Source organism: Sus scrofa, chromosome 2 (genome assembly GCF_054392235.1).
Source record: "Sus scrofa isolate SSC_HxYL_T2T_F1_AM1 chromosome 2, Sscrofa_HxYL_maternal_Yorkshire_Landrace_v2.0, whole genome shotgun sequence".
NCBI lineage: Eukaryota > Metazoa > Chordata > Mammalia > Artiodactyla > Suidae > Sus > Sus scrofa.
In genome coordinates, this window is record NC_139384.1 from 5,236,852 (window position 1) to 5,264,447 (window position 27,596).

At 50.6% G+C, this 27,596-nt stretch overlaps 1 protein-coding gene across 13 annotated transcripts in view; it reads right to left on the reverse strand.

Moving 5' to 3' along the window:
• Positions 1 to 8,946: 8,946 nt before the first annotated feature.
• Positions 8,947 to 27,596, reverse strand: part of KDM2A (lysine demethylase 2A) — a 120,394-nt gene continuing 101,744 nt past the window's right edge. For 7 of the 13 annotated variants that reach the window (XM_085008355.1, XM_085008332.1, XM_021077215.2 and 4 more), the window contains 9 exons: positions 24,206 to 24,289; positions 21,956 to 22,225; positions 21,284 to 21,415; positions 19,423 to 19,512; positions 16,530 to 17,242; positions 14,007 to 14,170; positions 13,287 to 13,445; positions 12,488 to 12,703; positions 8,947 to 12,045 (listed from right to left, as the gene is read on the reverse strand). In XM_085008355.1, the coding sequence (XP_084864481.1) occupies positions 11,864 to 12,045; positions 12,488 to 12,703; positions 13,287 to 13,445; positions 14,007 to 14,170; positions 16,530 to 17,242; positions 19,423 to 19,512; positions 21,284 to 21,415; positions 21,956 to 22,225; positions 24,206 to 24,289 (2,010 nt within the window). In that variant the 3' untranslated portion in view covers positions 8,947 to 11,863. 13 annotated transcript variants of the gene reach the window in all.

Below are 27,596 nucleotides of genomic sequence, written 5' to 3' on the forward strand. Positions count from 1 at the left end.
CACAGTGGGTTAAAGGATCTGGTGTTGTTGTAGCTGTGGCTCAAAGCTGCTGCTTGGATTCAGTCTCTGGCCAGGAACATTCATATGCTGTGAGTGTGGCCATTAAAATAATAGAACAGGGAGTTCCCACCGTGGCACAGCGGAAATGAATCTGACTAGCATTCATGAGGATGCAGTTTCGTTCCCTGGCCTTGTTCAGTGGCTTAAGGATCCGGCATTGCCATGAGCTGCGGTGTAGGTCGCAGATGTGGCTGGGATCCAGCATTGCTGTGGTGTAGGCCGGCAGGTTTAGTTCCAATTCGACCCCTAGGCTGGGAACCTCCACATGCCACGGGTGGAGCCCTAAAAAGACCAAAAAAACCCAAAAAAACCCATAATGGAAAAGAATATCTTTATTATATATATATATATATATATATATATATATATGAATAAATTTGCTATACAGCAGAAATTAAGACAACATTGTAAATGACAATACTTTAATAAAAATAAAAATTATTTAAAAAAACCCAAAAACCTGTCTGCTTCTGAGGATCCCTGTGGCTGCTGCGCTAATGCAGGCCCTGACCAGAGATGCTTCTCCCAAATCTAGGTCTGACTGAGAAGCAGGGCTCCAGGCCTTCTTGGGCTGCTGAGGGTGGGGAATCAGAAGGGCCTTCAGGCCCCACCCCATTCTGCCCAAAGCAGATCAGGTGAACAAGTTCCTTAACCTGCAAGTCAAGGTCTTGGATGACTGGGTCCTGCTCCTCTCTCAGGCTTGTGCTGCCACCACCCTCTATGCCCTGGGACCCCCACCAGCCCACCCATCTGTTGTTACCTCTTTGCCTTTGCTTTTCCCTCCTCCCTGGCGAACACCTGCTTCTTCTTTAAGAGCCACCTCCTTTAGGTGGCCTTCCCCATTCCCCTGCCCCCAGCTGGGCACCTCTCTTGTTCTGCACTCATGCCTATTTCCTGGATTTGAAAATATCATCAGGGAGTCCCTGTGGTGGCCCAGCGGAAACAACTCTGACTAGGAACCATGAGGTTGCAGGTTCGAGGTTCCTGGCCTCGCTCAGTTGGATTAAAGATCCGACATTGCCGTGAGCTGTGGCGTAGGCTGGCAGCTGTAGCTGCGATTAGACCCCTAGCCTGGGAACTGCCATATGCTGAGGGTTTGGCCCTGAAAAGAAAAAAAAAAAAGGAAATATCGTCAATTGCAAGATGCATCATTTCAGGTTTTTGATGGGGTGGGATGTGTGTGTGTGAAGCTTTATTAAATGTTTGCATCAATTGGAAAAATGCATCTTGATGTTAGAAATGCAAATGTATCTTAAGAAAAAAAAAAAATGGCCTTCTCTCAGTGTTAATTGATGCTCTCAGGTCACCGCTTGTCCCTGGTGCCCACCACGGGACCTGGTACAGAAAGGTGGTGTAGTCCACGTTTGATGAGTGAATGAGTGACTGAGGGAGTGAGAGTCTCAACTCAAGGTGAGGCATGGAGTTTGGGAGAGAAAGTGGCCAGAAGCACAGGAAGATGCAAAAGGAGGCCTCTATCTTCCCGGCTCCCACCCCTCCCCAGCTCGTCAGGACCCTGACTCCAGCTACACACTGGCCTGGAGTTTTTGGAGCAGCTCCTGTTTTAAAAATTCTGTCCAATGACCAGAGTCCCTGTGAATTCTGAAAAGCTAGGCATCCTGCTCCGGGAAGTGGCTCCACCTCCCCGCACCACCTGCAAACCCAGAAGGCCCTTCCCATCCACTGCCCAACCGGAAACCCAGGCAGGCCTGAAGCAGGGATTCTTCCAGAGAGCCAGTCTGCAAGGCGCCACTGGTTGATTCCTGGGACCCAGGAAAGCAGCTCCTAGAAGCCCTGGGCTGGGAAGAGGGGAGGCTGTTTTTTTGGGTGGTGCTGCCCTCTGGTGGCTGAGGGAAGGTCGATTGTAAACTTGCTTTTTCCAGGCTGGCTTCTTCAGCCATTCTCAACCAATCTTCGTCTGGTGCCCAGACTGTGCCAGCCTCTGGCTGGGATGCTGGGACTGAAAGAGGAGTGGAACCCCATCTCTGTCCAGCTGGAAGGCCTGCAGACACACAATCGCCCAGCATCTTCCCCAGATGACTAATGGTGTTGCAAACTTAACACATCCCACACTCAGCTCTTGCTCCCACCACCCAGGCCCTATTCAGCCTGCTCCTCCCCCGCCTCCCTATCTCAGTCGTGGCTCTGTCATCTTCCAAAGCCCAGGAGTCAGCCTCGATTCCCCTCCCCCCTCCCCTGCCCCCATCTCACACAAACACACGCTGTCCTCCAGCCTGTCCTGTCAACTACCTGGCATGTCTGTCTCCAAAGGGCACCCCAGACCCTTCCACTGTGTCCTGCTAAAGCCCATCCCCTCCAACCTGGTGCTGATGCCTGCACCAGCTTCCTCCCAGGGCTCCCTGCCTCTCCTCTAGCCAGAGTTTTTACAGGCCTGAATCTAACCCCACCTCCAGTGACTGCCCTGCCCTTGGGAGAAAACCCACCCCTTTCTGTGGCCTGTGAAACCTGCTCTCTGGCTGCTGCCCATCTGTCTAACTCAACCCCACCCACCCTGCCCTGGGCCCTTTGATCTCCAGTCGCTCTGGTCTTCCTTCTGTCACTACAACAAGCCAAGTTCACGTCCACCTCTGGGGTGTTGACTTTACAATTCCGTTTGCCTGGAATGCCCTTCCTTCCCTTCCTTTCCAGTAAAGCAGACTCCTGCTCACCCTGCATCCTGTGGGCTGAAAGCATCCTGTTCAGGGGGTTCTTGGTGGGTGCTCCTGTTTGTTGTGGTCCCTGTCCCATTCCTCACACCCCGCTTGGTGCCAGGCACACAGTTAGGGCCACAGACGGAAACAGGGTTCGGTGGTGGCCCAGCCTAGTGAGGAAGAAAACCCCTAAATGAATATGTCCAGGAGTTCCCTGGTGGCTCAGCAAGTTAAGGATCCAGTGTTGTCACTGCTGTGGCTCAGGTCATCACTGTGGTGTGGGTTCATTCCTGGCTCAAGAATCTCCACATGCCGAGGGTGCGGCCAAAAAAAGAGAGAGAAAAAAAAGAATACTTCCAATTTACATGGCAGGAATTATGACATGAAGACACGGGGCGCTCAGGAGAAAAGGGTCAGGGGAAGGGTTGGGGAAGGAAGGACTTGAACTTGAGATTGTGTGCATGTGAGCTTGAGTGACGTTGGGAGGTGAAGACTGGCATGTGCCAAGGCCCAGATGTGCAAGTTTCTCCCTGTCCTGGCTTCCCCTCTTCATCTCCAATCTGGGGTGTTTTGTTCCTGGCCGTGCCTGTGGCATGCAGAAGTTTCTGGGCCAGGGATGGCACCTGCCCCATAGCAGTGATTCCAGCCACAGCAGTGACAACGCTGGGTCCTTAACCGAGAGGCCTCCAGGGAACGCCTCCATCCTGGGCTTGGAAGATCCGAGAGGATAAGCTTGGGGGCTTCCCAATCCATACACCTCACCAGGGCTGTGCAGGTTGACCAGAGAAACTCCTGCCTCACACAGACAGCCACTCCTCTGATGTCTGGGGCCCAGCCAGTGCCAGGCTCTGGCTGGGAAGCTGGGCGTCCACTTCCTTTACTCACTTACTTATCCAACAATATTTGCCGAGTTCCTACTACATGCCAGGAGCTGGAGCCTGGCCCTGGGGATCCAACATAGGGAGCGACCGTGAAGCTGTGGGTAAACCACACATGGTAACAAACACTGAAATTTACTGGATTCTCTCACGTGCGGGGTTCCTCGAGTCCAGAAGATCTCACCGAATGCTCAAAACATCCTTACGAGGCAAGTGACAAGTTATGTAAAAGGCCAGGAGCCTTCTCAGGTGAAGCTGGGGAAACTTCTGAGGACCGGCATTTTTACCAGAGCCAGGATGAGAGGGCAGCAGCCTCGTTAGGGGCAAGGAAAAGAGCTTTCCAAGCATGTGGAACAGCAAACACGAAGGCTCTGACGATGGAGGAAAGGGCCCTGGTTATCCAGGAGGCGCCCCCACCTCCGGGACGCAGTTCCTTCGCTCCCTCCCGCACGGTCCAAGGACGTTAGGTGGCCCACAATTCTGGACCAGGCTTCCAGACCGCCGGCTCCGCCCGACCCGCTTCCCAGGAGCTGCGCTTCTCCCTGCAACCCTCCGGAAGGTCACAAGCCCGGCGCCGCCCGGGGGCCTCCCGTCTCCTTTTCCGCCTAAGAGCCGCTCAGCGACGAAGCCCCGCCCCTGCCTCTGGCCCCGCCCCCGGACCCTTTTCCGCCTTGGCGCCTCGGCACGATGTGGCCCCGCCCCTGGCTCCGGCCCCGCCCCAGCCTCGGCAGCCCTCCGCCCCCGGCGCGCGTCCCCAGCGCGCATGCGCCTCCAAGTCCGTGGCCCAACCTGGCGCGGGGTCCTACTGTGTTCTCATCGCGGGTGTGTTCGTGCTTTGACCCTGCTAGCCCGCCTGTGAGTGTCCCAGTCAGGGTCTCGTATCCCCCGCAGGCCCCACTATGGCCACTGGTACTTGCTGTGTCGGGGAGAGGGAGGATGTGTGTGGAAAAGACCTGGGGTCAAATGCTAGGGCCACTGCCTACTGCTTTGCTGGGCAAGTTACCACCTCTCTGAGCCTTGCCTTTCTCGGCTGTGCACAGGGCGCCTCCAGCCTGGCCTTACTGGATTGTTTTGAGGATAAACGGAGATGATGCGTGTGCAGCCTTGGGCTGAGTGGCCACCGTTACCTGTCCTGAGTATCTTGGGCCTCACTTGTGTCCCCCTCTCGGGCCCTACGCGGTCTCTTTTCTCTCCTTTCACTTCTCTTCTCCTCTCTCCCTTTCTCTGCCGTTCCTTTTCCGGGTCTTTCAGGGTGTTTTTCTCAGGGCCCGTGTCTTTATTTTCCGCTGTCTCGCCATCCTAGCCCTCTCATGGCACGCTCTGGGGGCAGAGCAGCGGGACTTCCTGCCCCTTTGCAGCTCTCTGGAATGGGGCCGGTGCCGGAGACAGAAGCACTAGGCTGCGGGCAAAACCGGCGCTCCCTGACCTTGGGTGTCTGCTCTCACTGTTTCCTGCCCATACATGGGTGTCAGCGCCGAGGTTTCCCTTCTGGCCTGGGCCCCTGGAAGGGTGGTGGTGGGCCGAGTCTCCCCAGCCAGCAAGTGCAGGGCCTGCGCTGCCTTAACCAAGTGCTCAGGCCCTTAGCACAGAGCTGGCCTCCAAGGGTGGGGGCAGGCAGAGAGCTGGAATTGCCCCCCCACCCCTTCCCCGGGACTAGCTATATCATTTGCTGGGCCCCTTGTTCCAAAATTAAGAATTTCAGGATGGTGACAACACTGCATTAAACTAAGTGTGGGGTCTGTCTGAGGGCAGAGCCCTGTGTGACAGCAGGGGTCACTTAGCCACAAAATTGCTCCTACTTCCCTCTTCTGTAAGTCCACCTTTCATTATGCTCAATTTCCTCATCCCTCCAGTCCTGGGACAGCTGAAGGGGGAAGCAGAGCTAAGTCTAGCCCCACCCTTGAGTTCAAAGTGCCATGGGAGACACACAACTTGGGCAAACACCCAGCCTGGCTGCTCAGCAGGCACGAGGGAACTGGGGTAAAGGCTCAAGTTCCGGAGTCCCAGGCCCAGTGTTCACATGTGTCCCAGTTCTGCCACTGACCCTTCACCTCTCTGAGCCTTGGCTTTGTATCTAGAGTGAAGACACCTGCTCCACCCCTTCCCCAGAAAGGGTCTGAGCATGAAATGTCGTTGCTTGTACACAAAAGCTAAAGGAGTGGAGTGGATAGGATCGACTCTGCAACCCAAGTCTCCAGGTTTTACTAGTCAAGACACTTCAGGCAAATGTCTGTAACTCAAGTTTCTCTTTTTTATTTCTATCTTTTTTTAGGGCTGCACCTGCAGCATATGGAAGTTCCCAGGCTAGGGGTAGAATGGGAGCTGCAGCTGCAGTCTACATCACAGTCACAGCAACCCCAAGTCTGAGCTGCATCTGTGAACTACACTGCAGCTTGTGGTAATGCCAGATCCCTAACCCACTGAGTGAGGCCAGGGATAGGACCTGTGTCCTCGGGGACACTGTGTCGGGTTCTTAACCCACTGAGTCACAGTGGGAACTCCCAGTTTCTCTTTAAAATGAAGATAAGAGTTCTCTTGTGGCACAGCAGGTTAAAGATCTGGCATTGTCACTGCAGCGGCCTTGTTCGCTGCTGTCATACAGGTTTCGGGAACTTCCACAAACCACAAGCACAGGAAAAAAAAAATCAAGATAATAATAGTAGAGTTGCTATCTATTTACAATAGCCAAGACGTGGAAGCAACCTAAATGTCCATCAACAGATGAGTGAATTGTGAATTAAGAGGTACAATATATACACAATGGAATACTACTCAGCCATAAAAAAGAATGAAATAATGCCACTTGCAGCAACATGGATGGACCTAGAGATTATCATTCTAAGTGAAGTAAGTCAGAAAGAGAAAGACAAATACCATATGATATCACCTGTATGTGAAATCTGAAATATGACACAAATGAGCTTGTTTGTGAAACAAAGACTCACAGACATAGAAAACAAATTTATTGTTACCAAAGGGGAAAGGAGTTGGGGGAAGGGTAATTGAGGGAGTTTGGGATTAGCTACCAGATAGAAAACAGTTCTTATAAAATAGATAAACAACAAGGTCCTACTGTATAGCACAGGGAACTGTATTCACTATCCTGTAATAAACCATAATGGAAAAGAATATGAAAAAGAATTTGTATTTAGATGTATAACTGAATCACTTTCCTGTACACCAGAACAGCAGCATAATGTTAGAAGGCAACTATACTTAAAAAAAAGAAAGAATTACTGTGAGGATTATCAGTTACTACATGTTAAGTGCTTACAGTGGCTAACACAGAGTAAGGCTCGGTAGATGCCAGCTGTTTTTACCAGGTTGTTGTCTGTGAAGGGCACAGAAATGTCCAGGTTAATCTCTTCTGGAGGGGAAACAGGGTGGGCTTCTGGAGGAAGAGATGTTTGAAGAAGAGTCGATTTTTCATAGCTGTGGTGAGGATGGCACACCCTAAACCCAGAAAGCCTGGAGATTGCAGAGGTGTCCAGCTTGAGGCCTTTTAGACAGAAGTGCGTGCCAACCTGGTGCTTCTCATTTTACAGATGCCAGTGGCAGGATGAGTTTACACATGACCCTGGAGTGTTGCATAAGCTTGAAGATTTTTGTGTGTGCCCTAGGAAGATTGATTCATAGCTGAATACAGGTTAGATTGGAAACAGACCAAAAATTGGGGGTTGTTGATGGCATTAACATAAGAAAGGAGGGCAAGGGTATTTAAGGTAGTGAATTTGCAGATCTGGCAACAGATTGGCTCTACTGGGGAGGCACGGACCTTTGGATACCCGAGCTACTGGGAACATTCACTCACTAGAGTTTCTTGGGCATCTATTACGTGCCAAGCTCTGTGCCAGCTGCCGAGGATGATGTGGTGAGCAACACAGACTGCTCCCTGTCCTGGTGGGGCTCCCTGGCCAGCTGGGGAGATGGACTTTAAAGTCCTGAAGCCCAGTAGAGGGGAGTTCTTGTGGCTCAGTGGGTTAAGGACCCAACGTCTCCATGAGGATGCGAGTTCCATCCCTGGCCTCATTCAGAGGGTTAAAGACTTGGCATTTCTGCAAGCTGCAGTGTAGGTTAGATGCAGCTCGGATCTTGTGTTGCCATGGCTGTGGCATAGGCTGGCAGCCATAGCTCCAATTCGACCCCTAGCCCAGGAACTTCCATATACTGCAGGTGTGGCCTTAGAAAGAAAACAACAACAACAACAAAAAAACCCCCATGCCCTAGTAGGGTACCCTGGGAGCATGTGACACAATGCAGTCTTGAGATGGCTTTCTGGAGGAAGTAACATGTGAACAAAGGAAGATATACCAGCAGAGGGAACTGCACAGATAAACGCCCAGAGATGGTGGTACTGCAGTCAGCTAAAGGTTGGAAGGAGTAGAAGGAGCACATGGTAAGGAAACTTAAGTACGTCATCCTGAGACAAACACTGATGGATAGTCCTATCTAAATGTTCTGGCTGCCAATATGGAGGCTGGGGGTGCCTCAGGGCTCTTGCTGTGGTCAAGGTTCTGGACAACGATGGCCTCAACTAGGGCGGCAGGTATGAGGTGATTATCGAGAGGTAGATGGGTTTCTGCGCTATCTAGAAGGCAAAGCGGACACGCTGCCTTTCCTGGCAACATCAAACATGGCCACATTCACAACCATCCTTGTGAAATAGACTCTGAAGTTCCGGAACGGGCAGTGGAACTCGAAATGGTCCTTAACAATTTGGCCAGTAGGACGGGTAGGGATCCCCCCAGGTCCCTGAAGGTGGTGATGAAAGCCACCCAGGGCTGAGGCAGCTGTCTGCAGGCAGCATGTAGGACACCCATCTAAAGGCCGGAAGCTTGTATTCAGTAAGTAGCAGGACACAGTGGGACAAATGCCAAACGGAGCCTGTCTGGCACAGACCGCCCTTGAGGGGCCTGTCCTGCCACTGTAGTGGATGGAGGTTGGCCTTGGCTAAGGGCTCTCCAGCTCTCTTGGAGGACTCTGCAGGGCTGCTCCAGGCAACTGCTCTGTGGGGAAGGGGTGGGGGGCAGGTAATCTCGTATTTCAATGTTCGCTTTTTAACCAAGTTCCTTTTGATTGAGTAAAATGTTGTGGTGTTTCTACAGACAAGTGTTGCTTTTTGACATTAAGAAAAAGAAGGCAAAACAGTACAGGCACATGGCAGTACTGCTGCTACTCAGGGATGAAGCGGGAACTGCTGGCCTTGGGGATGAGCCTGTGGGACCTTCCGACTCCTCCTCTTTCTCTCTTGCGCACACACACACCAAGGCAGAAAAGGTTTTGTTGTTGTTTCTGTTTTTAAAGCCTTTTTATTAAAAAAAAAAAAAAACCCAAATCAAAATATTTCCCATTGGAGGCTATTTCTTTTTTGTCTTTTAAAAATTTTATTACACAAATATCTCCCATTCCCACATGTCAGAGGAAAGATGTCCTTGCTCTTTCTAAAACCAAAAGTGGAGAATGTTTAAAAAACAAAAGTCTGGCTACCTTCCCTTCTTCCCTGACCCATAATAACCCCAATGTGTCAATTGAGATAGCATGACTTGTCCCCTTAATGCTTACATTTAATTTAATTTTTTAGCACAACATTGGAGATTGACTCTAAATCAGCAACAAAAAATATATATTTACAATATTTCTCCGAAAACAAAAAACACAACCAAACCCTTTAAACATAGTGACTTTAGGAGTTTTATTTATGGAGGAATTATTTTTTAATCACCAAGTGATTTTATATTATATATATATATATATATATATAAATTTTCTTCCTTTCCTTTGTGGTTTTTTGCCCCGGTGCTTGGAAAGATGGAGGCAAGGTGTCTGGTCCTGTGGTCTGAGGAGGGCAGGCTCTTCCTGGCAAGGCTGTGTCTAAGAGCAGATGGCAGGAAATTCGATGGAACTCCCAGGTTCCTCTGTCCCCAAAGAGAGACATTTCTTTCCTCCATACGGACCAACCCTCACCTCTAAAAACCATTTCCCCCCTCACAGTCCCAGAGAAAAGGAGAACCCAGAAAGGGCACAGGTCCATCAGCTGCCACTCCGAGGCTCCCTTTTCTGCTGACCATTTACGTGCGCGGTAAAAATGCTTGTTTTTCCAAACCAAAAACAACAAAAATAAAAACCAAAACCCAAAACAAACCACCAGCTTGGAAATTTCTGTGGATGCAATGTCCCAAAGTCAGAGGCACTCTCCCGGCACAATCCCTGCTCTGAAGGGGTCTCTCCACCTCCCCTTTTATAAAAAGACAACGAAACAAAACAATCTTTTCAGTATTTTCCACAGGAGCAACCAAAAAAGGCAGGAAGCTTCCAATTATAGGTCATTAACCATAATATTAATAAGGTTTTGCTCAATACCCAGGGTTCTTTACAGAGAAGCTCCCCTGACTGAGGCACTCTGGAATAAGTCACTGGCATTTCCTCAAAGTTTCAGCCCCAGCTGTCTGGGGCCTGGAGACCAACGGAAGGGCTAGAGGGTCACGGGAGCAGACAGCTGCTTTTAAGGTGCAGCCAAGAGAATCAGCAGATTGGAAGAAACAATGCCACCCCCTCCCAAGATCCAGTTTTCTCTTAGGAGGCCAGTCAATGCCAGGGTCAAAGCTGGGCTAGGTGGCAAAGAGGGAACCCCTCTGCCTCTATTGCTTTGGAAGTGGCAAGGGTGCAGGCGGCGTCTCTCCTTGGGGCGGCTCACAATCAGACCCCTGGTGCCTGGGCTCCTTCCCCTCCACCCAAGGGCTTCAGGAGGAGGAGAGCCTGAGACTGGGCTGCAGGAAAGGGGCCGGGACTGGGTGGGCTAGAGGGCGAGAAGTAGGGGCAAGGTTGTGCTATCACTATCCTTACAGATGGGAGCAGAGTGCAAATCCGCATCTATCATTGATAAGCTCTTGCCACAGGGGCTGCTGAGCGTCTCCTCACACACTTAAATACTGACCCAAAAGAAATCCCGACCATTTTTTTTTTTTTTTTTTTTTTTTTTAAAGTGCAAAAAGCTCTCTGCTGCCCTAGAGAGAGGATCTTTGGACAGGCCGTTCAATGCAAAGTAAGAGGGGGCAGCTGATGGGGCTCGACACAGGGCGGTGGAGCGGGAGACGCCATGCTCCCCTCCTTCCCTCCACACACACGCTTAACACACTCGGCCACACACACAGAGGCACATGCACACCCCCTTCCACAGCTGCAGGCAGAGGGCAGGTGAATGACTTCTAAGCAGGACCCCGACCCCCGAAGGTGCCAGATCAGTGAGCCACTGGGACTAGACACAGGCCTGGGCTTCGGGGGCCGTATTACACCCTGGGCCTGGAGCCTGCTGGGAGGCAGGTGGGCACCCGGCCCAGTTCTCTGACCCCCCAGCTGGGGGAGATAGGCTGCTCCCTCTGAGGACACACATCCTGGGAAGGCCCTATTCAGGTAGGAATAAGGAAAGGGTGGAAAAGGGCAGGGCAGGCCAAAGACGGAGGGGAACAGGGAGATGGAGCCTGTCTCAGAATCTGCCTGGGAAGCAATAAAATGGGGGTGTCCCTGGGGTAGACAGTTCCAGCTCCTCTGAAGAGCCTCAACCCCAATAAGTGCAACACGGACTTCATAGAAACTAGCAGGAAAGTTGGAGCGGGGTAACCTCATTATGTGAACTACCGCGAGTTTTGGACAGGATCAAGCTAAAAGGAGAGGAGAAGAGGGAGAGCACGGACACGGACAAGAGGTTTTCAACACCTCAACAGCACCAGTGTGATCTGCATGGGTCTGGCGTTCCTGGGGCTGCCGGCCCCTCCAGCCTAAGCCGGGAGAGTGTGACGGAGGAGAGACACGCACTGGACACCACGAGGAGAACCTGGCCACGGACACAGGGCCGCTTTCTTCCCTGGGAGTTTGCTCAGAACCAGGCACTGCTGGGGATCATGGATGGGGAGGGGGGCCCCAGGGCCCAGTGCAGATGACGGCTGCGCAGACACCCCAAACTGAGAGCCTGGCCTCCCGGCAGGCGAGCGGGCAGGCAGGTGGGAGAGCAAGCGAGCAGGCACCGTGACAACACACAGCCTGTGCTTTCCCCTTGGATCAATCTGCCACTCCCTTCTCCTTAGGAGGGAGAGGAGCGGGCAGGGAAGCCTGGTGTCCACCACCCTCTCTGCCCCGCCTGTCAGGGAAGGGCTCAAGGGGCAGGAGAGCAGAGAGGGAGTGTGACACTGGCCCCAGAGCCTGTGCAGGAGCGGAGAGAGACCTCTCCCGGCGGGGGGTCAGGGAAGATCGGGTTCCTGCTCAGTCTGGGCTGGGTGTGTCTTAGCTGATCTTCTGTATCAGCTTCTCGTCAGACAGGCAGTAGAGACTGTTGATGGATAAGTCTGAGATGAAGTGCTCGCAGGCTTTTCGAGTGATCTGCTTGCATCCTCGAAGGTCAATCAAGGTGACGTTGGCGATGCGCCGTAGGTAGATCAGGGTCTGGTCTGTCAATTTATTGCAACCTGTGGGGAAAGTGACCACAAGGACAATGCTACGTGCACACAGCCATGGGAGCCTACTTCTGATGCTCAATTTCCCGGCCCTTGCCCTCAAAATGCTAAAACAAAAGCCCCCTTTCCCCCACACCTGGCCCAGAGACCAGAAGTGCCGCTGGCGCCGAGGCCTCTGAAGGTCCCCTGCCACTGCACTCCCTGCCCCAGAAGGCTGACCACACTGAGACTGGGGGTGCCTGTGCTCGCAGGCACCGGACAACTGCTCGAGGCCTTGGCCCCCATCAGTGAAAAAGGGGAAAGAACTCTGTCCTTGTCCAGGTGTGAGGAAACAAACAAACATGGTTTAGTCCACGGGCCCATGTTCTTTCTGGTCTACTGGCCAAGCGCCCAGGTGGGCGGAGCTTCCAGGAGGTGGGGGCACTGTCTGTCATCAAAGGTCGCAGCGGCATACCTGCCATGTTGAGCTCTGTGAGGGAGTAACGAGTGGAAGACCCGACAGCAGTGAGCAGATTGGAGGACTGATCCGTCAGGTGGCTGCAGTGACTGAGGTCGAGTCGAGACAGGAGGGGCATGTGGCGAATGATGAGGCGAAGCGTGGCATCCGTGATGTCGAGGCCTGCCAGCCGGAAGTCAGTCATGTTCCGGAGCTTGCTACGATTGTCCTGACCTGCACAGGCAAGCCAAGGGCCCAGGTCAAAGCTCTGAATGCTAGTCCAGCTCCAAACTCTTTGCTGGCCAGGCCCCCCTGCAGGGGTTAAGAAGCAGAACTGCCCACACCCAGCCCAGCCTTCAGGGAGGGAGCAGTGTGTGGGGCGGTTTCTAGGAAACCAGACACGTTTTCCTTCTCCCCAGCTGCTGGACTGGGCCTCGCTTACACAGCAAAGGGCTATGTGAGGAATGCTCCTCCCCTCCCACACTCCACACTCCCACACTTCACGAGACCATCATGGAAAGGGCTTTCAGTGCTCCACCTCAACCACGAAGCCGTCCCAGATTTCCTCAGGCTTATATTCTCTGGGCCCCAAACTCCACAGACCCACACAAATGGATCTACTCCTCTGCTTGAGGGTAGTTATCCGCCTGTAAGTAGTTAATCTGTGCGTGGACACAGTTCATCCTTCTGTTTTCAAGGTGCACTCCTCTACTCTGCAACGGCATCATCTCTGAGACCTCAGCTTCTGGGGAATGAAATCTATTGAAAGACCAAGCTCCCCCAGGAGGAGCACAAAGAAGTCAGGCCCAGAGCATACCTGGCTTATCAGCCGGTGGAGTCAGCAAGTCCCGAATTTGAGGGTCCTTGATTCCTACTGCCCACCGAAGATCAAGGGTCCTGAGAAGGGGGCAGCTGGAGGTGCTGAGGGCAGAGACTGCAGACCAGGAACAGCCTGCTAGGAGGAGGTCTTTCAGCCCTGTGACGGAAGGAAAGAGACACGCAATAATACACTCTCTGGGCCCATGCAAAGCCTCAGCTACCAGCTGAGCTGACCCAAGTGAATAGGCTCCAGTCTACTGGAGAGAGGACCATGTCCTAACCGTATTCCAGTAATCCAGCTCAAAAATTCCTCCTATGTTACATCTAATTCTGGTGGTAAATTGACTGCTTAGTTCCTATCAGACCAATATAGGTGTGAGTGACTTCCTTTTCTTGCAAGATCCCAAAACGCTAGAGGGAACCAGGTCTTATAAGGGGTTAATCAAGGCAACATCTTCCTCAAATTTCCTCTTCAGAGGCTATGCTGACCTGCAGGGCTGACAGGAGCACCTGATCTCATTCTCTTCACTGTCCAGTGTAGAGACTGGCCTGCCAGTCTCCAGGGGCACCTTGGGGAGTGGCAGTTAAGATGGGCCTGGGTAAATCTCTTGCTAAGCAGAAAGACAACAATGGCACAGACTGCTGCCCTAAAGCAATTCTAAGAAGCTTTCCCTGCCAGCGCCCCCAGTTCCTGGAAGGACAGCGCAGGGCTGCTCACCTGGCAGCCTGTTGACGAGCCACGTCAGTTGTTTTTTGGAGATGTTGGTCCAACTGAGGTCGAGGCTGACTGGCTGCCTCTTGATGATGCCACTGAGAGCCTGGGGTACAATAGCCTTACATCTACTCAAGTCAATTTTTGTCCAAAGTCTCTTGTCACAGCACCTGTGAGAGAAGGAAAGAGAACTTGCTGTCAAGACCTGATATCCCTTGGCAGAGGAACTTCCATCACAGGCTGCTGGAGGCCTCTGGGAAAAGCAGAGCAGCTTGAAGTCATCCTCCCTAGATTCTTCTACATGCATACAAGGATCTCACCTTGTCATTTCTGTGCCTCAGAGAATAGGGGTCACTTGACCTGTTCACCGGATGGGCTGAGAATACAGTGCAATTGTTGGGGACACACAGAAAACAATATACTATAACCCCTCATTTGCATTAAAGTGGTATGGCTCTTGCCAAAGTGTATATAAGGAAACACTAAAAAATGTCTTGGGAGTTCTCATTGTGGCTCGGTGGTTAATTAACCTGACTAGTATCCATGAGGATGCAGGTTGGATCCCTGGCCTTAAGGATTAAAGATCCTTAAGGATTAAGGATTAAGGTGGGTTAAAGATCTGGCATTGCTGTGAGCTGTGGTGTAGGTCGGCAGCTACAGTTCTGATTCAACCCCTAGCCTGGGAACTTTCACATGCTGTGGGTATGGCCCTTAAAAAAAAAAAAAAAAAGTATTCTTGAGTTCATCCTTCCTGCTGAAGCTATGAGGCTTCCCTCTACTCTCTCTCTCAGCCACCTGAGACACAGGGTACTTGGCACATTGAGAATTCATTCTGCTTTCAGCTCTAGAAAGAACCCATTACTGTATCAGGTTGAAAGAGGCTCTTTATTATCTGGCCTGGAGATCCTCCCGCCCTTGGGTTTCTGCCTCAGTGCTATCTTTACATTTTCTAACCAGCCCAGACCAGAACTGAGAGGCCTGCCTTTCCTCTGCAATCTACAAGTCCATAGGCCACAAATAGCACTGCAACACGCAGGCTTCTGTTTAATATTTTACAGTCCCTGCTCCCCAGCCTGGCTCAGTTTGGCTGTCAGGGGAAGCAGAGACAGCACATAATGGGAATCTTATGTGGCTTGGCCTAGACATGGAGGGACAGAGAACCAGGCAGGCCCATTAGTGCTATGAAGAGAAATATTAGGAGAATTTAGGTAGATACATATTAATTCAGATTTGGAAAATAAACTCATGTTTGCGAAGAATGGCTTTTTGAAAAAATTTCACCAATGGCACATGAAACTTCTGTGGCAGAATCAAGCTGTTTACAAGAGCAGCAGATCTCAAACTTTACTGTGTGTCAGAATCCCCTGGTAGAGAATTTATTAAAAACAGATTGCCCAGTCCCACTCCTCGAAGTTCTGATTTAGCAGGTCTGAGATGAGCCCCAAGAATCTGGATTTCTAACAGGGTCCCAGGTGATGCCACTGGTCTGGGCATCACGCTTTGAGAACTACTATAATAGGATTTGGCCTAGATATAAAAGATATGTCCTAGGGTCCAGGTGCTTAAGGAAAAACAATACCCTGTGGAAATCTTTGTTCATCACCTCTACGGATTCCCCCACCCCACCCCCGTCTTAATGTTTAACTTAAGAAGAAATGGCAGGTCTCATTAGGAAGGACAACTGACGGAGTTCCCTCTGTGGCTCAGCAGTTAATGATCCTGACTAGGATCCATGAGGACTCAGGTTCGATCTCGGGCCTCGCTCAGTAGGTTAAGGATCCGGCATTGCCATGAGCTGTGGTGTAGGTCGCAGATGTAGCTCGGATCCCAAGTTGCTGTGGCCAGCAGCTACAGCTCCAATTGGACCCCTAGCCTGGGAACCTCCATATGACTCAATGAGGCCCTAAAAACACAAAAGACCGGAAAAAAAAAAAAAGAAAAAAGACAACTGAGTCTCAGGAAGCTTCAAAACTGGACCCTGCTTGCTCGAGCAAGGGATACTGGTCTAGGTTTGTAAGAAGAAAATTAAAATTGCGAACCTGTGAGCACCTTCAAATTTTCTGAAAAGCACGTCTACCTCTCTTGTTAGATGGAGATGCAACCGAGGCAGAGGCTTAACAGAAGTCATCTGTGTCACCAGCACAAGGAGAATGGCACATTACAGGCTCTCGACAAATGCATGAGTTCAACCGACTAAGGGAAGGAGGGAGGGTGAATTACGACCCTGAACTTTTAGCTGTACAAGTTTCTTCTCCAAGCCCCAATGTACGAGTCCATTCCTCGGCCTAGTAAAGAGAGATGGGAAGGTACAGAGCAGGGAGAAGAGGCAAAGGGCCAAATTTCCCTGATGACACCTGTAGACAAAACTGGCCACATCAACAGGACCCACTCTCTGGGGAACAGACTGGGTTGAATTAATCGTTTAGGACCCGACAAGCCTCCAGATACCAAGACACATGCTGTTCTTAAGTGGAAAAGTCTGCCACCTACTCCCGTACCCCTGTTCCTGATCCCTGTATCCCTGCTCACCATTTATACCACGTCTTGCACACTCGCATACATTCACAAAGTTCTCTGCGGCTGAGGTAGCGGAAGACAGACATCCAGACCTCCCGCTGCATCCAGCTTTCGTCTCCATCCTGAGCCCAACTGCCCCGGCCATTCAGCCTGGCTGCACCCCCCTCCTCTGCACTGTCATCTTCCTCCTCCTCCTCCTCCTCTTCCTCCTCATCTCCCCCCAGCCCCTCCTCGTCCCCACGCTGGGGGGTTCGGGCTGGGCAGTGCTGCACTAGCACACGGGGGGAATGGCGCAGGTTGGCAGAGGAGGCCGTGATGGCCTGCAGCTTGGGCACAATGGATGTCCCGTGGAGCTCTTTGGTGGGCCTCTGCAGCGTGACAGTGAGGTACGATCCCCGGATCTTGGCTTTCTCAACTTCAGACAGCTCCTTTTTGCCGCTGGGATTGTTCTCCTTTTCCCGTACCATGGTGCGCTCTGTGGCCTGCAGCCGTAGCAACTGCCGCCGTTTGAAGCGCTCATCGCGGCTGGCACTGTGGTGGTCGCTGGGGCCGGCCCCAGGGGATGACCGAGTCACCACGCCCCGGGGGGAGGCCGGGTCGTGGATGAGCTGCAGCATGGAGGTGGGCGAGTGAGGCGGGGGCGTGAGGGGCTCGTCGCAGCTCCGCAGGGGCCGCAGGACTTTGGCTTGCACGGCTTCTTCATCACTCTCTTCCATTTTCCGCTTCTGTAAAACAGGCCCCCCAATGCCACGTCAGTGCCTCCTTTCTTCAAAACCCTCTACACTCAGAGGCCCACCTCACTGTTGCTCTCTGGGACTAGAGAGAAGGTCGGTCACAGCTTTTCTACGGGGAAAGGGATCCTTGCGTGCTGCGGGGTGGTCACCGCCTCAGTAGCTGCAATCTAGACTCTGCCAGGATCAGTAACTGTGCTCACGTCTGTGCTGAGGAAAGCTGATTACCGAGCAAAACCCTTAAAATAGGTCACTTGGGAAATCTATGCGTGGCAGGAAGGTTTGTGTCCAAGCACAGAGGCGTGGGATCCAAATTTGGGCTGCGTGCATGACAATCCCACAGCCTGCGCTGTTCGTCTCTTGTCCCAACTTTTCCGTCACGGCTCCCTGGTAAGGAAATCCTTTTAAAGAAGCCACCACTCTACCCCTATGCAATCTGACCACTTTAAATTCTGCCTCTAATTTAGTTCTTCACCTAAGAGATGCTTCTGTTGGAAGAAAAGCAGCCAACATATCCTGTTTGAACCAGATGCAGATTCCGATGGCGGTGAACACCACTGACTTTTCACTCTAGCAGGGGCTGAGCGCGCCTACCCGGCTGCTTCTCCCACTTCAGTGCCCCGCGCTCCCCACAGACCAACTGTAGGAGAGAGAGAGGCTGAGAATGAGAACCTCTGGAAGAAACTGCACTGCTCCCAGAAGCTTCTCCTCAGGATGAAAATGAGGAACAAGTTTGGTAAAGCTGACATCCTGCAATAAACCACAACCTCATGCTATGCCTGGGTGCTCTCTAGTCACACTGGCTGTGCTCGATGATGCCTACCAACGTGTTCCACTAGGTATCACACTGGTTCCACGAGGTATCGCACTAGGTATCCACTAGGTATCCCCTGGTCCAGACTTGCGTTAAGGAGACATCTTATGTCCCTAAGAAACATTCTCTTCCCTCTACCCCTATATTCTTAGATCACTCTGGTTGGAAGGGCATGCCCACCTTTCAGGTACAGTGCCGACAGTGCATTAGGAGGTAATACTAGGAGTTCCTGCCGTGGCGCAGAGAAAACAAATCTCACTAGGAACCATGAGGTTTCGGGTTCGATCCTCGGCCTTGCTCAGTGGGTTAAGGATCCGGTGTTGCCGTGAGCTGTGGTGTAGGTCGCAGACACGGCTCGGATCTGGTGTTGCTATGACTGTGGTGTAGGGAGGCAGCTGCAGCTCCGATTCGACCCCTAGCCCGGGAACTTCCACATGCCGTGGGTGTGGCCCTAAAAAGCCAAAAAAAAAAAAAAAAAAAAAAAAAAAAAGAAGGTAATACTATATAAATATCTGAAAACCTATCTACTACAGCGAGCACCCACCACCACCACTGAAGACAATGTAAAAGCTACTAGTAGAACCTGCTGCTAATATAATGGCTTGGAATAGACAATGAAGTTCTATTTATTCAAAGATATTTAGACTGAAAATCCAATGACCTCAGTGCCGAAGTTGGAAGAAATAGAAAGAAAACAAGGAAACTTGCCCCGACTCCTGCAGAGGGTACCTGGAGGAGACCACTGGGCACGGATGACTGACACCAGGCCAGTGGCTTCCTCTGTAGTTACCTTAACAGGTCTCGCCTTGCTGGCCTGAATAACCAGAGTCTTTTTGGCCCTCTGACATCACTGGTGACCACTGGACCTGCAACCAAGCTCATGGCACTGGTCCCCTCTGGAGAAGGGACTGCATCTGTAGGAATCAACTGGGCACAAGGGCAGGGCTTTCTGCCAAAAAGGTGAAGATGACAAAAATGTGAACCTGTGTAACTGGAAACTCCAGTATCCCACTGTATTTACCAGCTGCCTCAAGGTCACTGCCTCCTCTAAAGTTTCATTCCTCAGGAGCAGCCTGGCTCACCTCACTTCCTCCTCAAACAACCAAGCTGTGGTTCCTCTTTTCCTAGGGCCCCAGAGTGTAAAAGAACCTCAGGAGTTTGTAGACCCTCAAAGGAAACAAAAACCCCAAATTTAAAACTCAAACAAAAGGAAAATAATCAACCAAAAGAAAAAAAACATAATCAAAAGTAATCGGCCAGATCAGAAAGAAACATGCAATAAAGACGCAAAGATAAATGTTATACCAAGCATGATGCTGCCTTCCCTCCCAAAGCGCATGTCTGGAGGAAGCTCCCTTACCTGGGCCTTCTCTGAGCTGTCTTCCTGGTAGCACTTTGGACACTCCCAGCAATTTGGCAATTCCTCGTTAAGCAACCCCTCTCCATCCATCTATAGGTAGACAGGGATATTAAAAATCTGCCTCACTTAAAGAAACAAACATAATCCAACTTATCTCTTAACTTTCCTTTATCAAACAGTAACACAGTTGCATGGCTGGAAAGAGGTACCCACTCCTAAACACACTGGCCCACAGGAGAGAAAAGTCAGGAGCCTTTTGGCCTCATTCCCAGCCAGTGGGAAACTGGCCACTCTCACTCTTGATCAAAGTTAGGCTCCATGAGAAGATTCCCAAGAGCGTGGGTCAATCTGGCGTTGCTCCCTCTGATACATATATTCTCCGGAGGGTCTCATGCCACTTTGCAGAAGGAACTGAACACACAGGAATGATACCAATGTGACCCTGACAGTGGATCATAATAGTTATGACTTAGTTATGGTTTGGGTTTGGAGACTAGTGACCTGGTCTCTGATTCAACTGTAAAGCAAGGATAAACAACACCCCTTTTATTCTGTTTTCTTTATTTTTCGGCCATGCCCATGGAATGTGGAAGTCTCTAGGCCAGGGATCAAACTTGAGCCACAGCAGCAACCAGAGCCACAGCAGTAATACAGTGGACCTTTAACCCACTGAACCAACAATGCCCACTTTATAGGGTAGTGATGAGGATTAAATGAATTATACACTATGTAAAATGTTTAGAAACATGTCTGGTATTAACTGTTATCATCATCATGAAGATAATACACTATTTTATCAATCTAAGATGCCTATTTTCCACATTTGAACCTCTCTGAAATTGGGCTGCTTCTCATAATTAACAGTGCCTTATAATCACTGTCAGCCAGGTGGCAGTCAGGAAATAGCTGACATCTTTGGGAAGACCAAGAAAGTACCAGCACCAATGCATTTTAGATTTAAAGAAAGTTTAAAGAAGAAATAGGGTGGGAGCTCCCATTGCGGTTCAGTGGGTTCAATCCCTGGCCCAGCTCAGTGGGTTCAGGATCCAGTGTTGCCACGAGCTGTGTGTGGTGTAGGTCATGGCTGTGGCTGTGGCCGTGGCCGGCAGCTGCAGCTCTGATTCAACCCCTAGCCTGGGAACTTCTATATGCTGTACCTGTGGCCCTAAAAAGCAAAAAAAAAAAAAAAAAAAAAAAAAAAAAAAAGTCACTTGAAAATATTACTTTTGGAGTTCCCATCGTGGTGCAGCCGAAAGGAATCTGACTAGGAACCATGAGGTTGCAGGTTTGATCCCTGGCCTCACTCAGTGGGTTAAGGATCCGGCGTTGCCGTGAGCTGTGATGTGGGTTGCAGATGCGGCTCGGATCCCGTGTTGCTGTGGCTCTGGTGTAGGCCGGAAGTAACAGCTCCAATTAGACCCCTAGCCAGGAACCTCCATATGCTGTGGGTGCAGCCCTCAAAAGACCAAGAAAATTTACTTTTAACCATCTTTCAGGATACAATGAAGTATGTAACAGAGGTGCTTAAAGGAAGGAGGCATTCCAAAACAGACTGGGCTGTTCCATGATGGCCTGGGGACATACCCATCAGAAGCCAGACTACAAGCTCCAGGAGGGAGGAAGTAGGACTGTTTGGCATACTGGTTCATCCTCAGGGTCTAGCACCATTTGCTGCTGACACTGCACACAGACAGTGAATCAGGAGCAGATGTTAAGACCACTACTTGACCCACAGCTGACAGCTCACAGTAGGGATGCTGGCAACCGCTCATGACAGAGGTCCCACTCTCCTCTGTTCTACTCAGAGTCTTTAATCACTCTGTCCGCTGAGAACTCAGGGGCCCCTCAGGCCTCTCCTCACCTGGAGGCAGCCAGGATGAACAATCTCATTGCAGATACAGCATTCCATGAGTTTCTTCTCAAAGTCCTGCGTCTCCTCATTCTGATCCACCTCTCCACAGAGGGAACACGTGACCGAGTGAGGCAGTCTGGGCTGTAAGAGGACAAAGACAGAAACCAAGAAAAGAGCTGACTTAGATCCTTATCATTTCAGCTTCCTTTTAACTAATGGTGGGCCATTTGGTTCCTATAATTCTCTAATAAACACTCAGAAAGCATGGAGACCTGGTGGAGAGAAAAGAAGTTTTGATAGGAAAATGGCTAAAGAAGAAGAGGGGATAATTAACTAGTTGGGAACTAGAGACCAACAGAGATAAGTTTATTTTCAGTTGGTCTGTCCTTGGCCTCCCGGGTCCTTCCTTTCTAATCCGCTTAAAGAGGGGGCAGACAGCAGTGATTTGCCCTTCAAATGCTAGTCTCTTGTCTGAAAACTGAGTAGGATTGAAAGATTAGATTGTTTTTAGTATTAGGTACCTTCCTTCCAACCCCAGAAAAAAAAGGACAAAATGAGGAAAGCCAAAAAGAGCCTTTTTCTTCCCAACTCTGAAGTCTGGACTGTGTATATTTTGCTCCCCACCCTCCACCCCTGAACTACCACCCCTCCCCCAAATTCTTTACCCAGCAGGTCACTCACTGCCAAGCACTGCCGAAGGACACAGGACTGCTTCATACGACCAGGTCCCCCGAACTTCTTCATGTCCCTGCAGTAGTGGCAAACGCCACACTCTCCTTGCACACAGGCCTTGCATTTTCGACATCGCACTCGTCTCCGCCTGGCTCCTGACACTATGGGGGAGGCAGCAGCTGGCCTCACAGGTGTTAACCGTGGAGCTGGTTTCATAGTGTGAGGCTTTGTAATGGGGATGGTAGGAACCCGCACCTTTGGCCGGGTGGGGAATTTAAGCTGCAAAAAGAAAGCAATGAGGTCAAATACATCAAGTAGCTTTAAGGACTGGAGAGGGGAGATTACATAGCTTGGCAAATGATGGCCTGACGGCAAATTGCCAACTGCCTGTTTTTATAAATAAAATCTTATTGGAACAAAACCATGCTCATTTGTTTATGTTTTGTCCACAGGTGCTTTTAAGTGCAGTGGCAGAACTGAGACGCTGCAACAGACTGTATGGCCTGCGAAACCTAAAAAATCTATCACCTTTATTTATTATATTTATTATCTACATAGTATCTTCTTTCTTTTTTCCTTTTTAGGGCTGCGCCTGCTACAAATGGAAGTTCCCAGGCTAGGGGTCCAACTGGAGTTGCAGCTGCTGGCCTATGTCACAGCCACAGCAACACAGGATCCAAGTTACGTCTGCAACCTACACCACAGCTCACGGCAACATTGGATCCTTAACCCACTGGCTGAGGCCAGGGATCCAACCTCATCCTCATGGGTTTGTAACCTGTTAAGCCACAGTGGGAGCTCCCTCTACAAGTTGTCTTTATGGAAAAAGTTTGCCAATCCCTTCAGACTACTTCAGCCACATCTGTCTCACTGCTGAGCTGCCCTTCCCTAAAGCTTCTATGTACCAAAATCATTGCAGGGGCCCTCCAGTATCTCCTTCTCCTGACGACTGCTGTGCAGAATATACTCCTCAAGAAGACAGTAAACTGCCTGAGGGTGAGACCCGTCTTGCTCTTTATGACTCACAATCCTAGTCTACAATCTGGTACATAGCAGACGCTCCAGTAATAGTGTAGAACAAATCTCTCAGGTACAGGTTTATGATTTTAGCGTTTGTATTGACCCTGCTGGTGATCTTTCAAGAATGAGGACCATACTTTCCACTGTTTTAATTTCCTACTCTGCCTAAACACTTTTCTGACACAAAACACTCAAAAGCCAGGGCCAGAAATGACTACACTGTTTGAAGGCAGTCCCATGTGGCCAAGCAGAAGCCAGTGGGATGACTCCACCTTGGAAGGAGGAGGTGGTTCTTCAGACACCTTTTATTTTATTTATTTATTTATTTGTCTTTTTGCCCTTTTTAGGGACGAACCCACGGCATATGGAGGTTCTAAGGCTAGGGGTCGAATCAGAGCTATAGCTGCCAGCCTATACCACAGCCACAGCAACACCAGGTCCAAGCCATGTCTGTGACCTGCACCACAGCTCACGGCAACGCCGGATCCTTAACTCACTGAGCGAGGCCAGGGATCGAACCCGCAACCTCATGGTTCCTAGTCAGATTAGTTTCCGCTGCACCACGACGGGAACTCCCAGACACCTTTTAGATACGCACCTTTACAGTCTGCCTAAACATTCCTGGAATGCGACAGCTCTACAAGTTCCAGCTGGGGAACACCAAAGAAGAGCTTAATTTATTTGCCGGACTTGGGGTCAGGATCAGAATGCTATTACTGACCTTGACAAAGGACAATATGAGGAAAATTTATACAGGCCCTGACTGAGTAGGCATGAAAATTCATAACTGACAATTACTAAATACTGGGTAACGCCTCTCTTCCCTTTTCAATTCAATACTGAAAAGTCCAAATTAAGGGAAAGCTTGAGAGTGCAGTCTTACTCCAATATAGAAACATTCTAGCTTTTCAAACGTATATATGATTATTTTAAATAGTTTTACATCAGATCTACGGAAACAATTGAATCACTGGACCAGAAGGATAGGAACTGAGCCATTCTGGTGAACAAATGTACACCTTGGCATCTGAACCTGGAGGCAGGTCTCCCAGTGTGACAGTTCTGTGACAAGAGTCACCTCCAAGGAGAGCCAATTACCCTGGCCTAAGAGTCAAAACAGAACAGAGTAATGATTTTCTGTCAGTACATATTAACGCACCAAAAGCTGTCCACCTAAGTTGCTCTTTTTCTTACTGGAACAGAAATGATCAGCCGGCAAAATGTTTCAGTGTTTCTTACCTTATCCCTTTTTGGCCACTGTACTATAGGAACTCCTGTGAGAGCTAACTTGGGATCACTGCTGGCAAGCTCCTCCAGCAAAATCTAAGGGTGAGATAGGAGAGAAGGAAAAAAAGGACACAGTGAACAAAGAGTCAACCACTCCCGATGGCATCCAGACTTGGTCTCAGTGCCCCGAAGCACTAAGGTGAAGGGCGGGGTGACAAGTGTCTACCCTTTCCCTTCATATTGAAACTCACTGCAAAATAAGTAAACATAAAGAGAACTCAAACTAGTGCATTAATAGCAAGACTTCAAAATTACCTTTGCTTCCAACCCCATACTTGTGTATTTACTGTACTGTTGACACCTATGCTGAAGCATCAAGCTATGCAGTCACACAGTGTAGTCACACAGTTCTATATATGACAGTAAAACTATGTATCACTCCTTTACTTTTCCACACCAGTTAATGAATATTATCATGTATTGTAACTACTGCCTTCATTTTGCAGATGTTATCAGCAAAGTGGCAAAAAAAAAAAAAGATTGGCTAATACTGAATTAATAACATGAATAGCAGAGTCTTAATGTCTTGATTCAACCCAGGGCTCTGTTCTTCTAGGCTCATTATAGAAATCTTGATCTCAAAGTTCTCTCTCTTTCTCTCTCTCTCTCACATACTTGATAAATTATTTGCCCTTATTTCTATAAAGGGGGGCAGGAACAATCTTAGGGGCAATAAATAGCTCTCATGGCTTGAACCAATCTAGCCTGACTTGAGAAACAATTCTACAGTAAGAAACTGCCACTCAAGTGAATCACACCTGGGTGAGTGTTATTTGAAACAAATCTTTTATGTTTTAGACAGAAATTTCTGACTCCCAAATCTTCTAGCAGAATGAAATCCCTCCTCCTCTGACGTCATGAGCCCTAAAGCAAAGGCCAAAGCAAAAGAACATACATCCAGGAGGCGAGTTTCCTTCTCGTTGCGTTAGGTGTACACAGGATACTGTTTCAGGGAAAACTAAACTCTGATCCTAGACAGGCCAGCATGTCTGGGCCCTTTTCAATAATTATTCTCATAATCCTGTGAGGTCTGTGCCTAGATACCAGGACTTTGTGAAGCACGAGGCACTTCTTTACCAATTTTTTTTATCCTTAACCTAGGGTTCATGCTTCAAATACAGAGTTGGGACTCCAAAAGATCCTTTAACTCATACCCACAAAGCTCCTCCGCAATGATCCCCTTTGCCAAGTCTCCAGATGCCTCTCACCCTCCCCCAAACTGATTTCATTTGCAGACGTTTTATTTACTTCTGAGTTGCTATGGCACCCTATCCTGGAGCCTCCTGTTAGCACCACACTGCGTGGGGGTGAAAAGGCAGGGTGCGGTGCCACGTGGGACTAGGCTCTGGTAGGGCTCCTCGTCTCCGCAGGGTGAAAAACTCAGGTCCATTCAAAATGTGTGCTAGGGAGTGCACAGCTCCCCTCCCCCACTTCGCACTGCGAGGAGTAGGACTCTGCCCATTTCCTCTGCCTGAGAGCACTGAGCTGTCCACAAACAGGGACTTTCCACTTTCAGCAAAACAGACTGCACAGAAAGATCCGCGATTGTTTAGAGTAGAAAAGGAACCTAACTATTCACCAAAAGCAGTCTACCTGCAAGATTTTTGTGGAGGACAGGGAAAGGTAGGTGGAGAAACTGGGGGCGGGGGGGCTGTTCACATATAGTCGGCTCAGTTACTAGGGTCTGTGTGGGTGTGGAGGGAAATGCAGATTTCCTCCCAAACCTTATTTCACTGGGGCCATACAACCAAGCATGCCCCGCTTTCCTCAAAAAAGGCAGACTCCAGCTGAGGCCCTTCAAGAAACCATATTAAGAAGCCACCACCCTTCATCAGAGCGGGTTTGGGACGGGGAGCGGGGGTGGAGTGCGGAAAGGCTGACGCCTATCTAGGCTCCTGGCATTCGGGAGAGCATTCAAACACAAGCCCACACCCGACGCAGCACAGGAAAGGGACGAGAACAGCGGGCACCTGGGTAGAGAAGGGGAAAAGGTTCTCCAAAGCCAAGCGACCCAGTTCAAAAGCACATCCCACCAGGAGAGGGAACAAGTGCAGTGACGCCTCAACCAACACCTAGGCATTGTCCTGGACTCGCCCGGCAGGCAGTTCTTCTACCTCTTGGCCAAGACAAAGTCCCTACAGTTACACACACCCCGAACCAGAAAAGGTTTGCCGCCCGCCTGCCTGACCTTGTTGTTTCTCGTCGCCCTGGAGCTGCCGAGGCTCTTGGTTGAAGTTTCCCCAGCGTCTTTGTTTTGCTTTCTGTATTGGAAGTTGTGCTGAAGGAGTTAGGTTTTCTGTCTAGGAAAAATCCCGATTTACTTGAAAATTCTGGAATCTCCCAGAGTACATAAGGCACGACAGTCCGGCTCCAACCTTTCAGGCTACCCAGAGGGAGCGGCGTGTGGTGCTCTGAGCTCCTCCTCGAGCCCTTCAGCTCAGCCGCGGCTTCCTGTGCCTGCGAACAATGCTGCTGCGTCACCCACATGCAGCTCCCAGAAATGCTTTGCAACGGAAGATGGCAGGAGGGGAGCCGAGCCGAGTGCGCGAGCCAGCAGAGGGCCCAGCGTCCTGCTGCAGAGTCAGGAGGGGGTGTGCTGGGCCAGCGCTCTCTCCCCCGCGATTGGAGGAAAGCCCGCCCGGGAGGTGAGCGGCCGCTCCGCCTTCTCCCTCCCACCAGCGCCGCAATAGGAGAACCCGGGCGCCCCGAGGGCTCTCGCTGGCCGACTTCGGGAGGCGCCAGAGAAAGGGAAGACTTTAACCCATTCCGAGTCCGGTCCCCGGTCTCCTTGTGTCAGTCCACACCCTTCCCCTCAGGGTCACCCCTTGTGCTCACAGCCGCCTGCACACACACTGCACACGCACGTCTCTCCCCCCTCTTCGGGCGAGTCGCCCAAAGTTCAGTCGCGGTGGATGAGCCAGACCTGGAGTCAGGCCCCTCTGGAGCTACCTTCTCCCGCAACAACCGGCCTGCCCTCTCCTGCCCCCACTGCCCCTCTCCCAGCCCAGGATCCAGAAGCGACATACATGATCCCAGGAAAACCTTCAGGAATGACACACGTCAACCGATACTGAGCTACTCAGTAGGTCTGTTTAGTATCAACTACTTCCACAGAGCTGCCTGCTCTGCACCACGCGGAGCTCCACCTCTGTAAGGGAAGCGCCTGGGCAGCTCTTGCAGAAGTTCCCCGGAGACCAAGTCAAACCAGCTGAGGCAAAACCTCGGGTCCAGGAGCTTCATTCTCCTGCCCCAGAACCAGGCCCGGGAACCAAAGTGCATCTGCCAAGGCCCCATCTGTCAGTCTCCCGGGGCCACCATTCCTGGTGCTGGCTCCGCCCCTCGG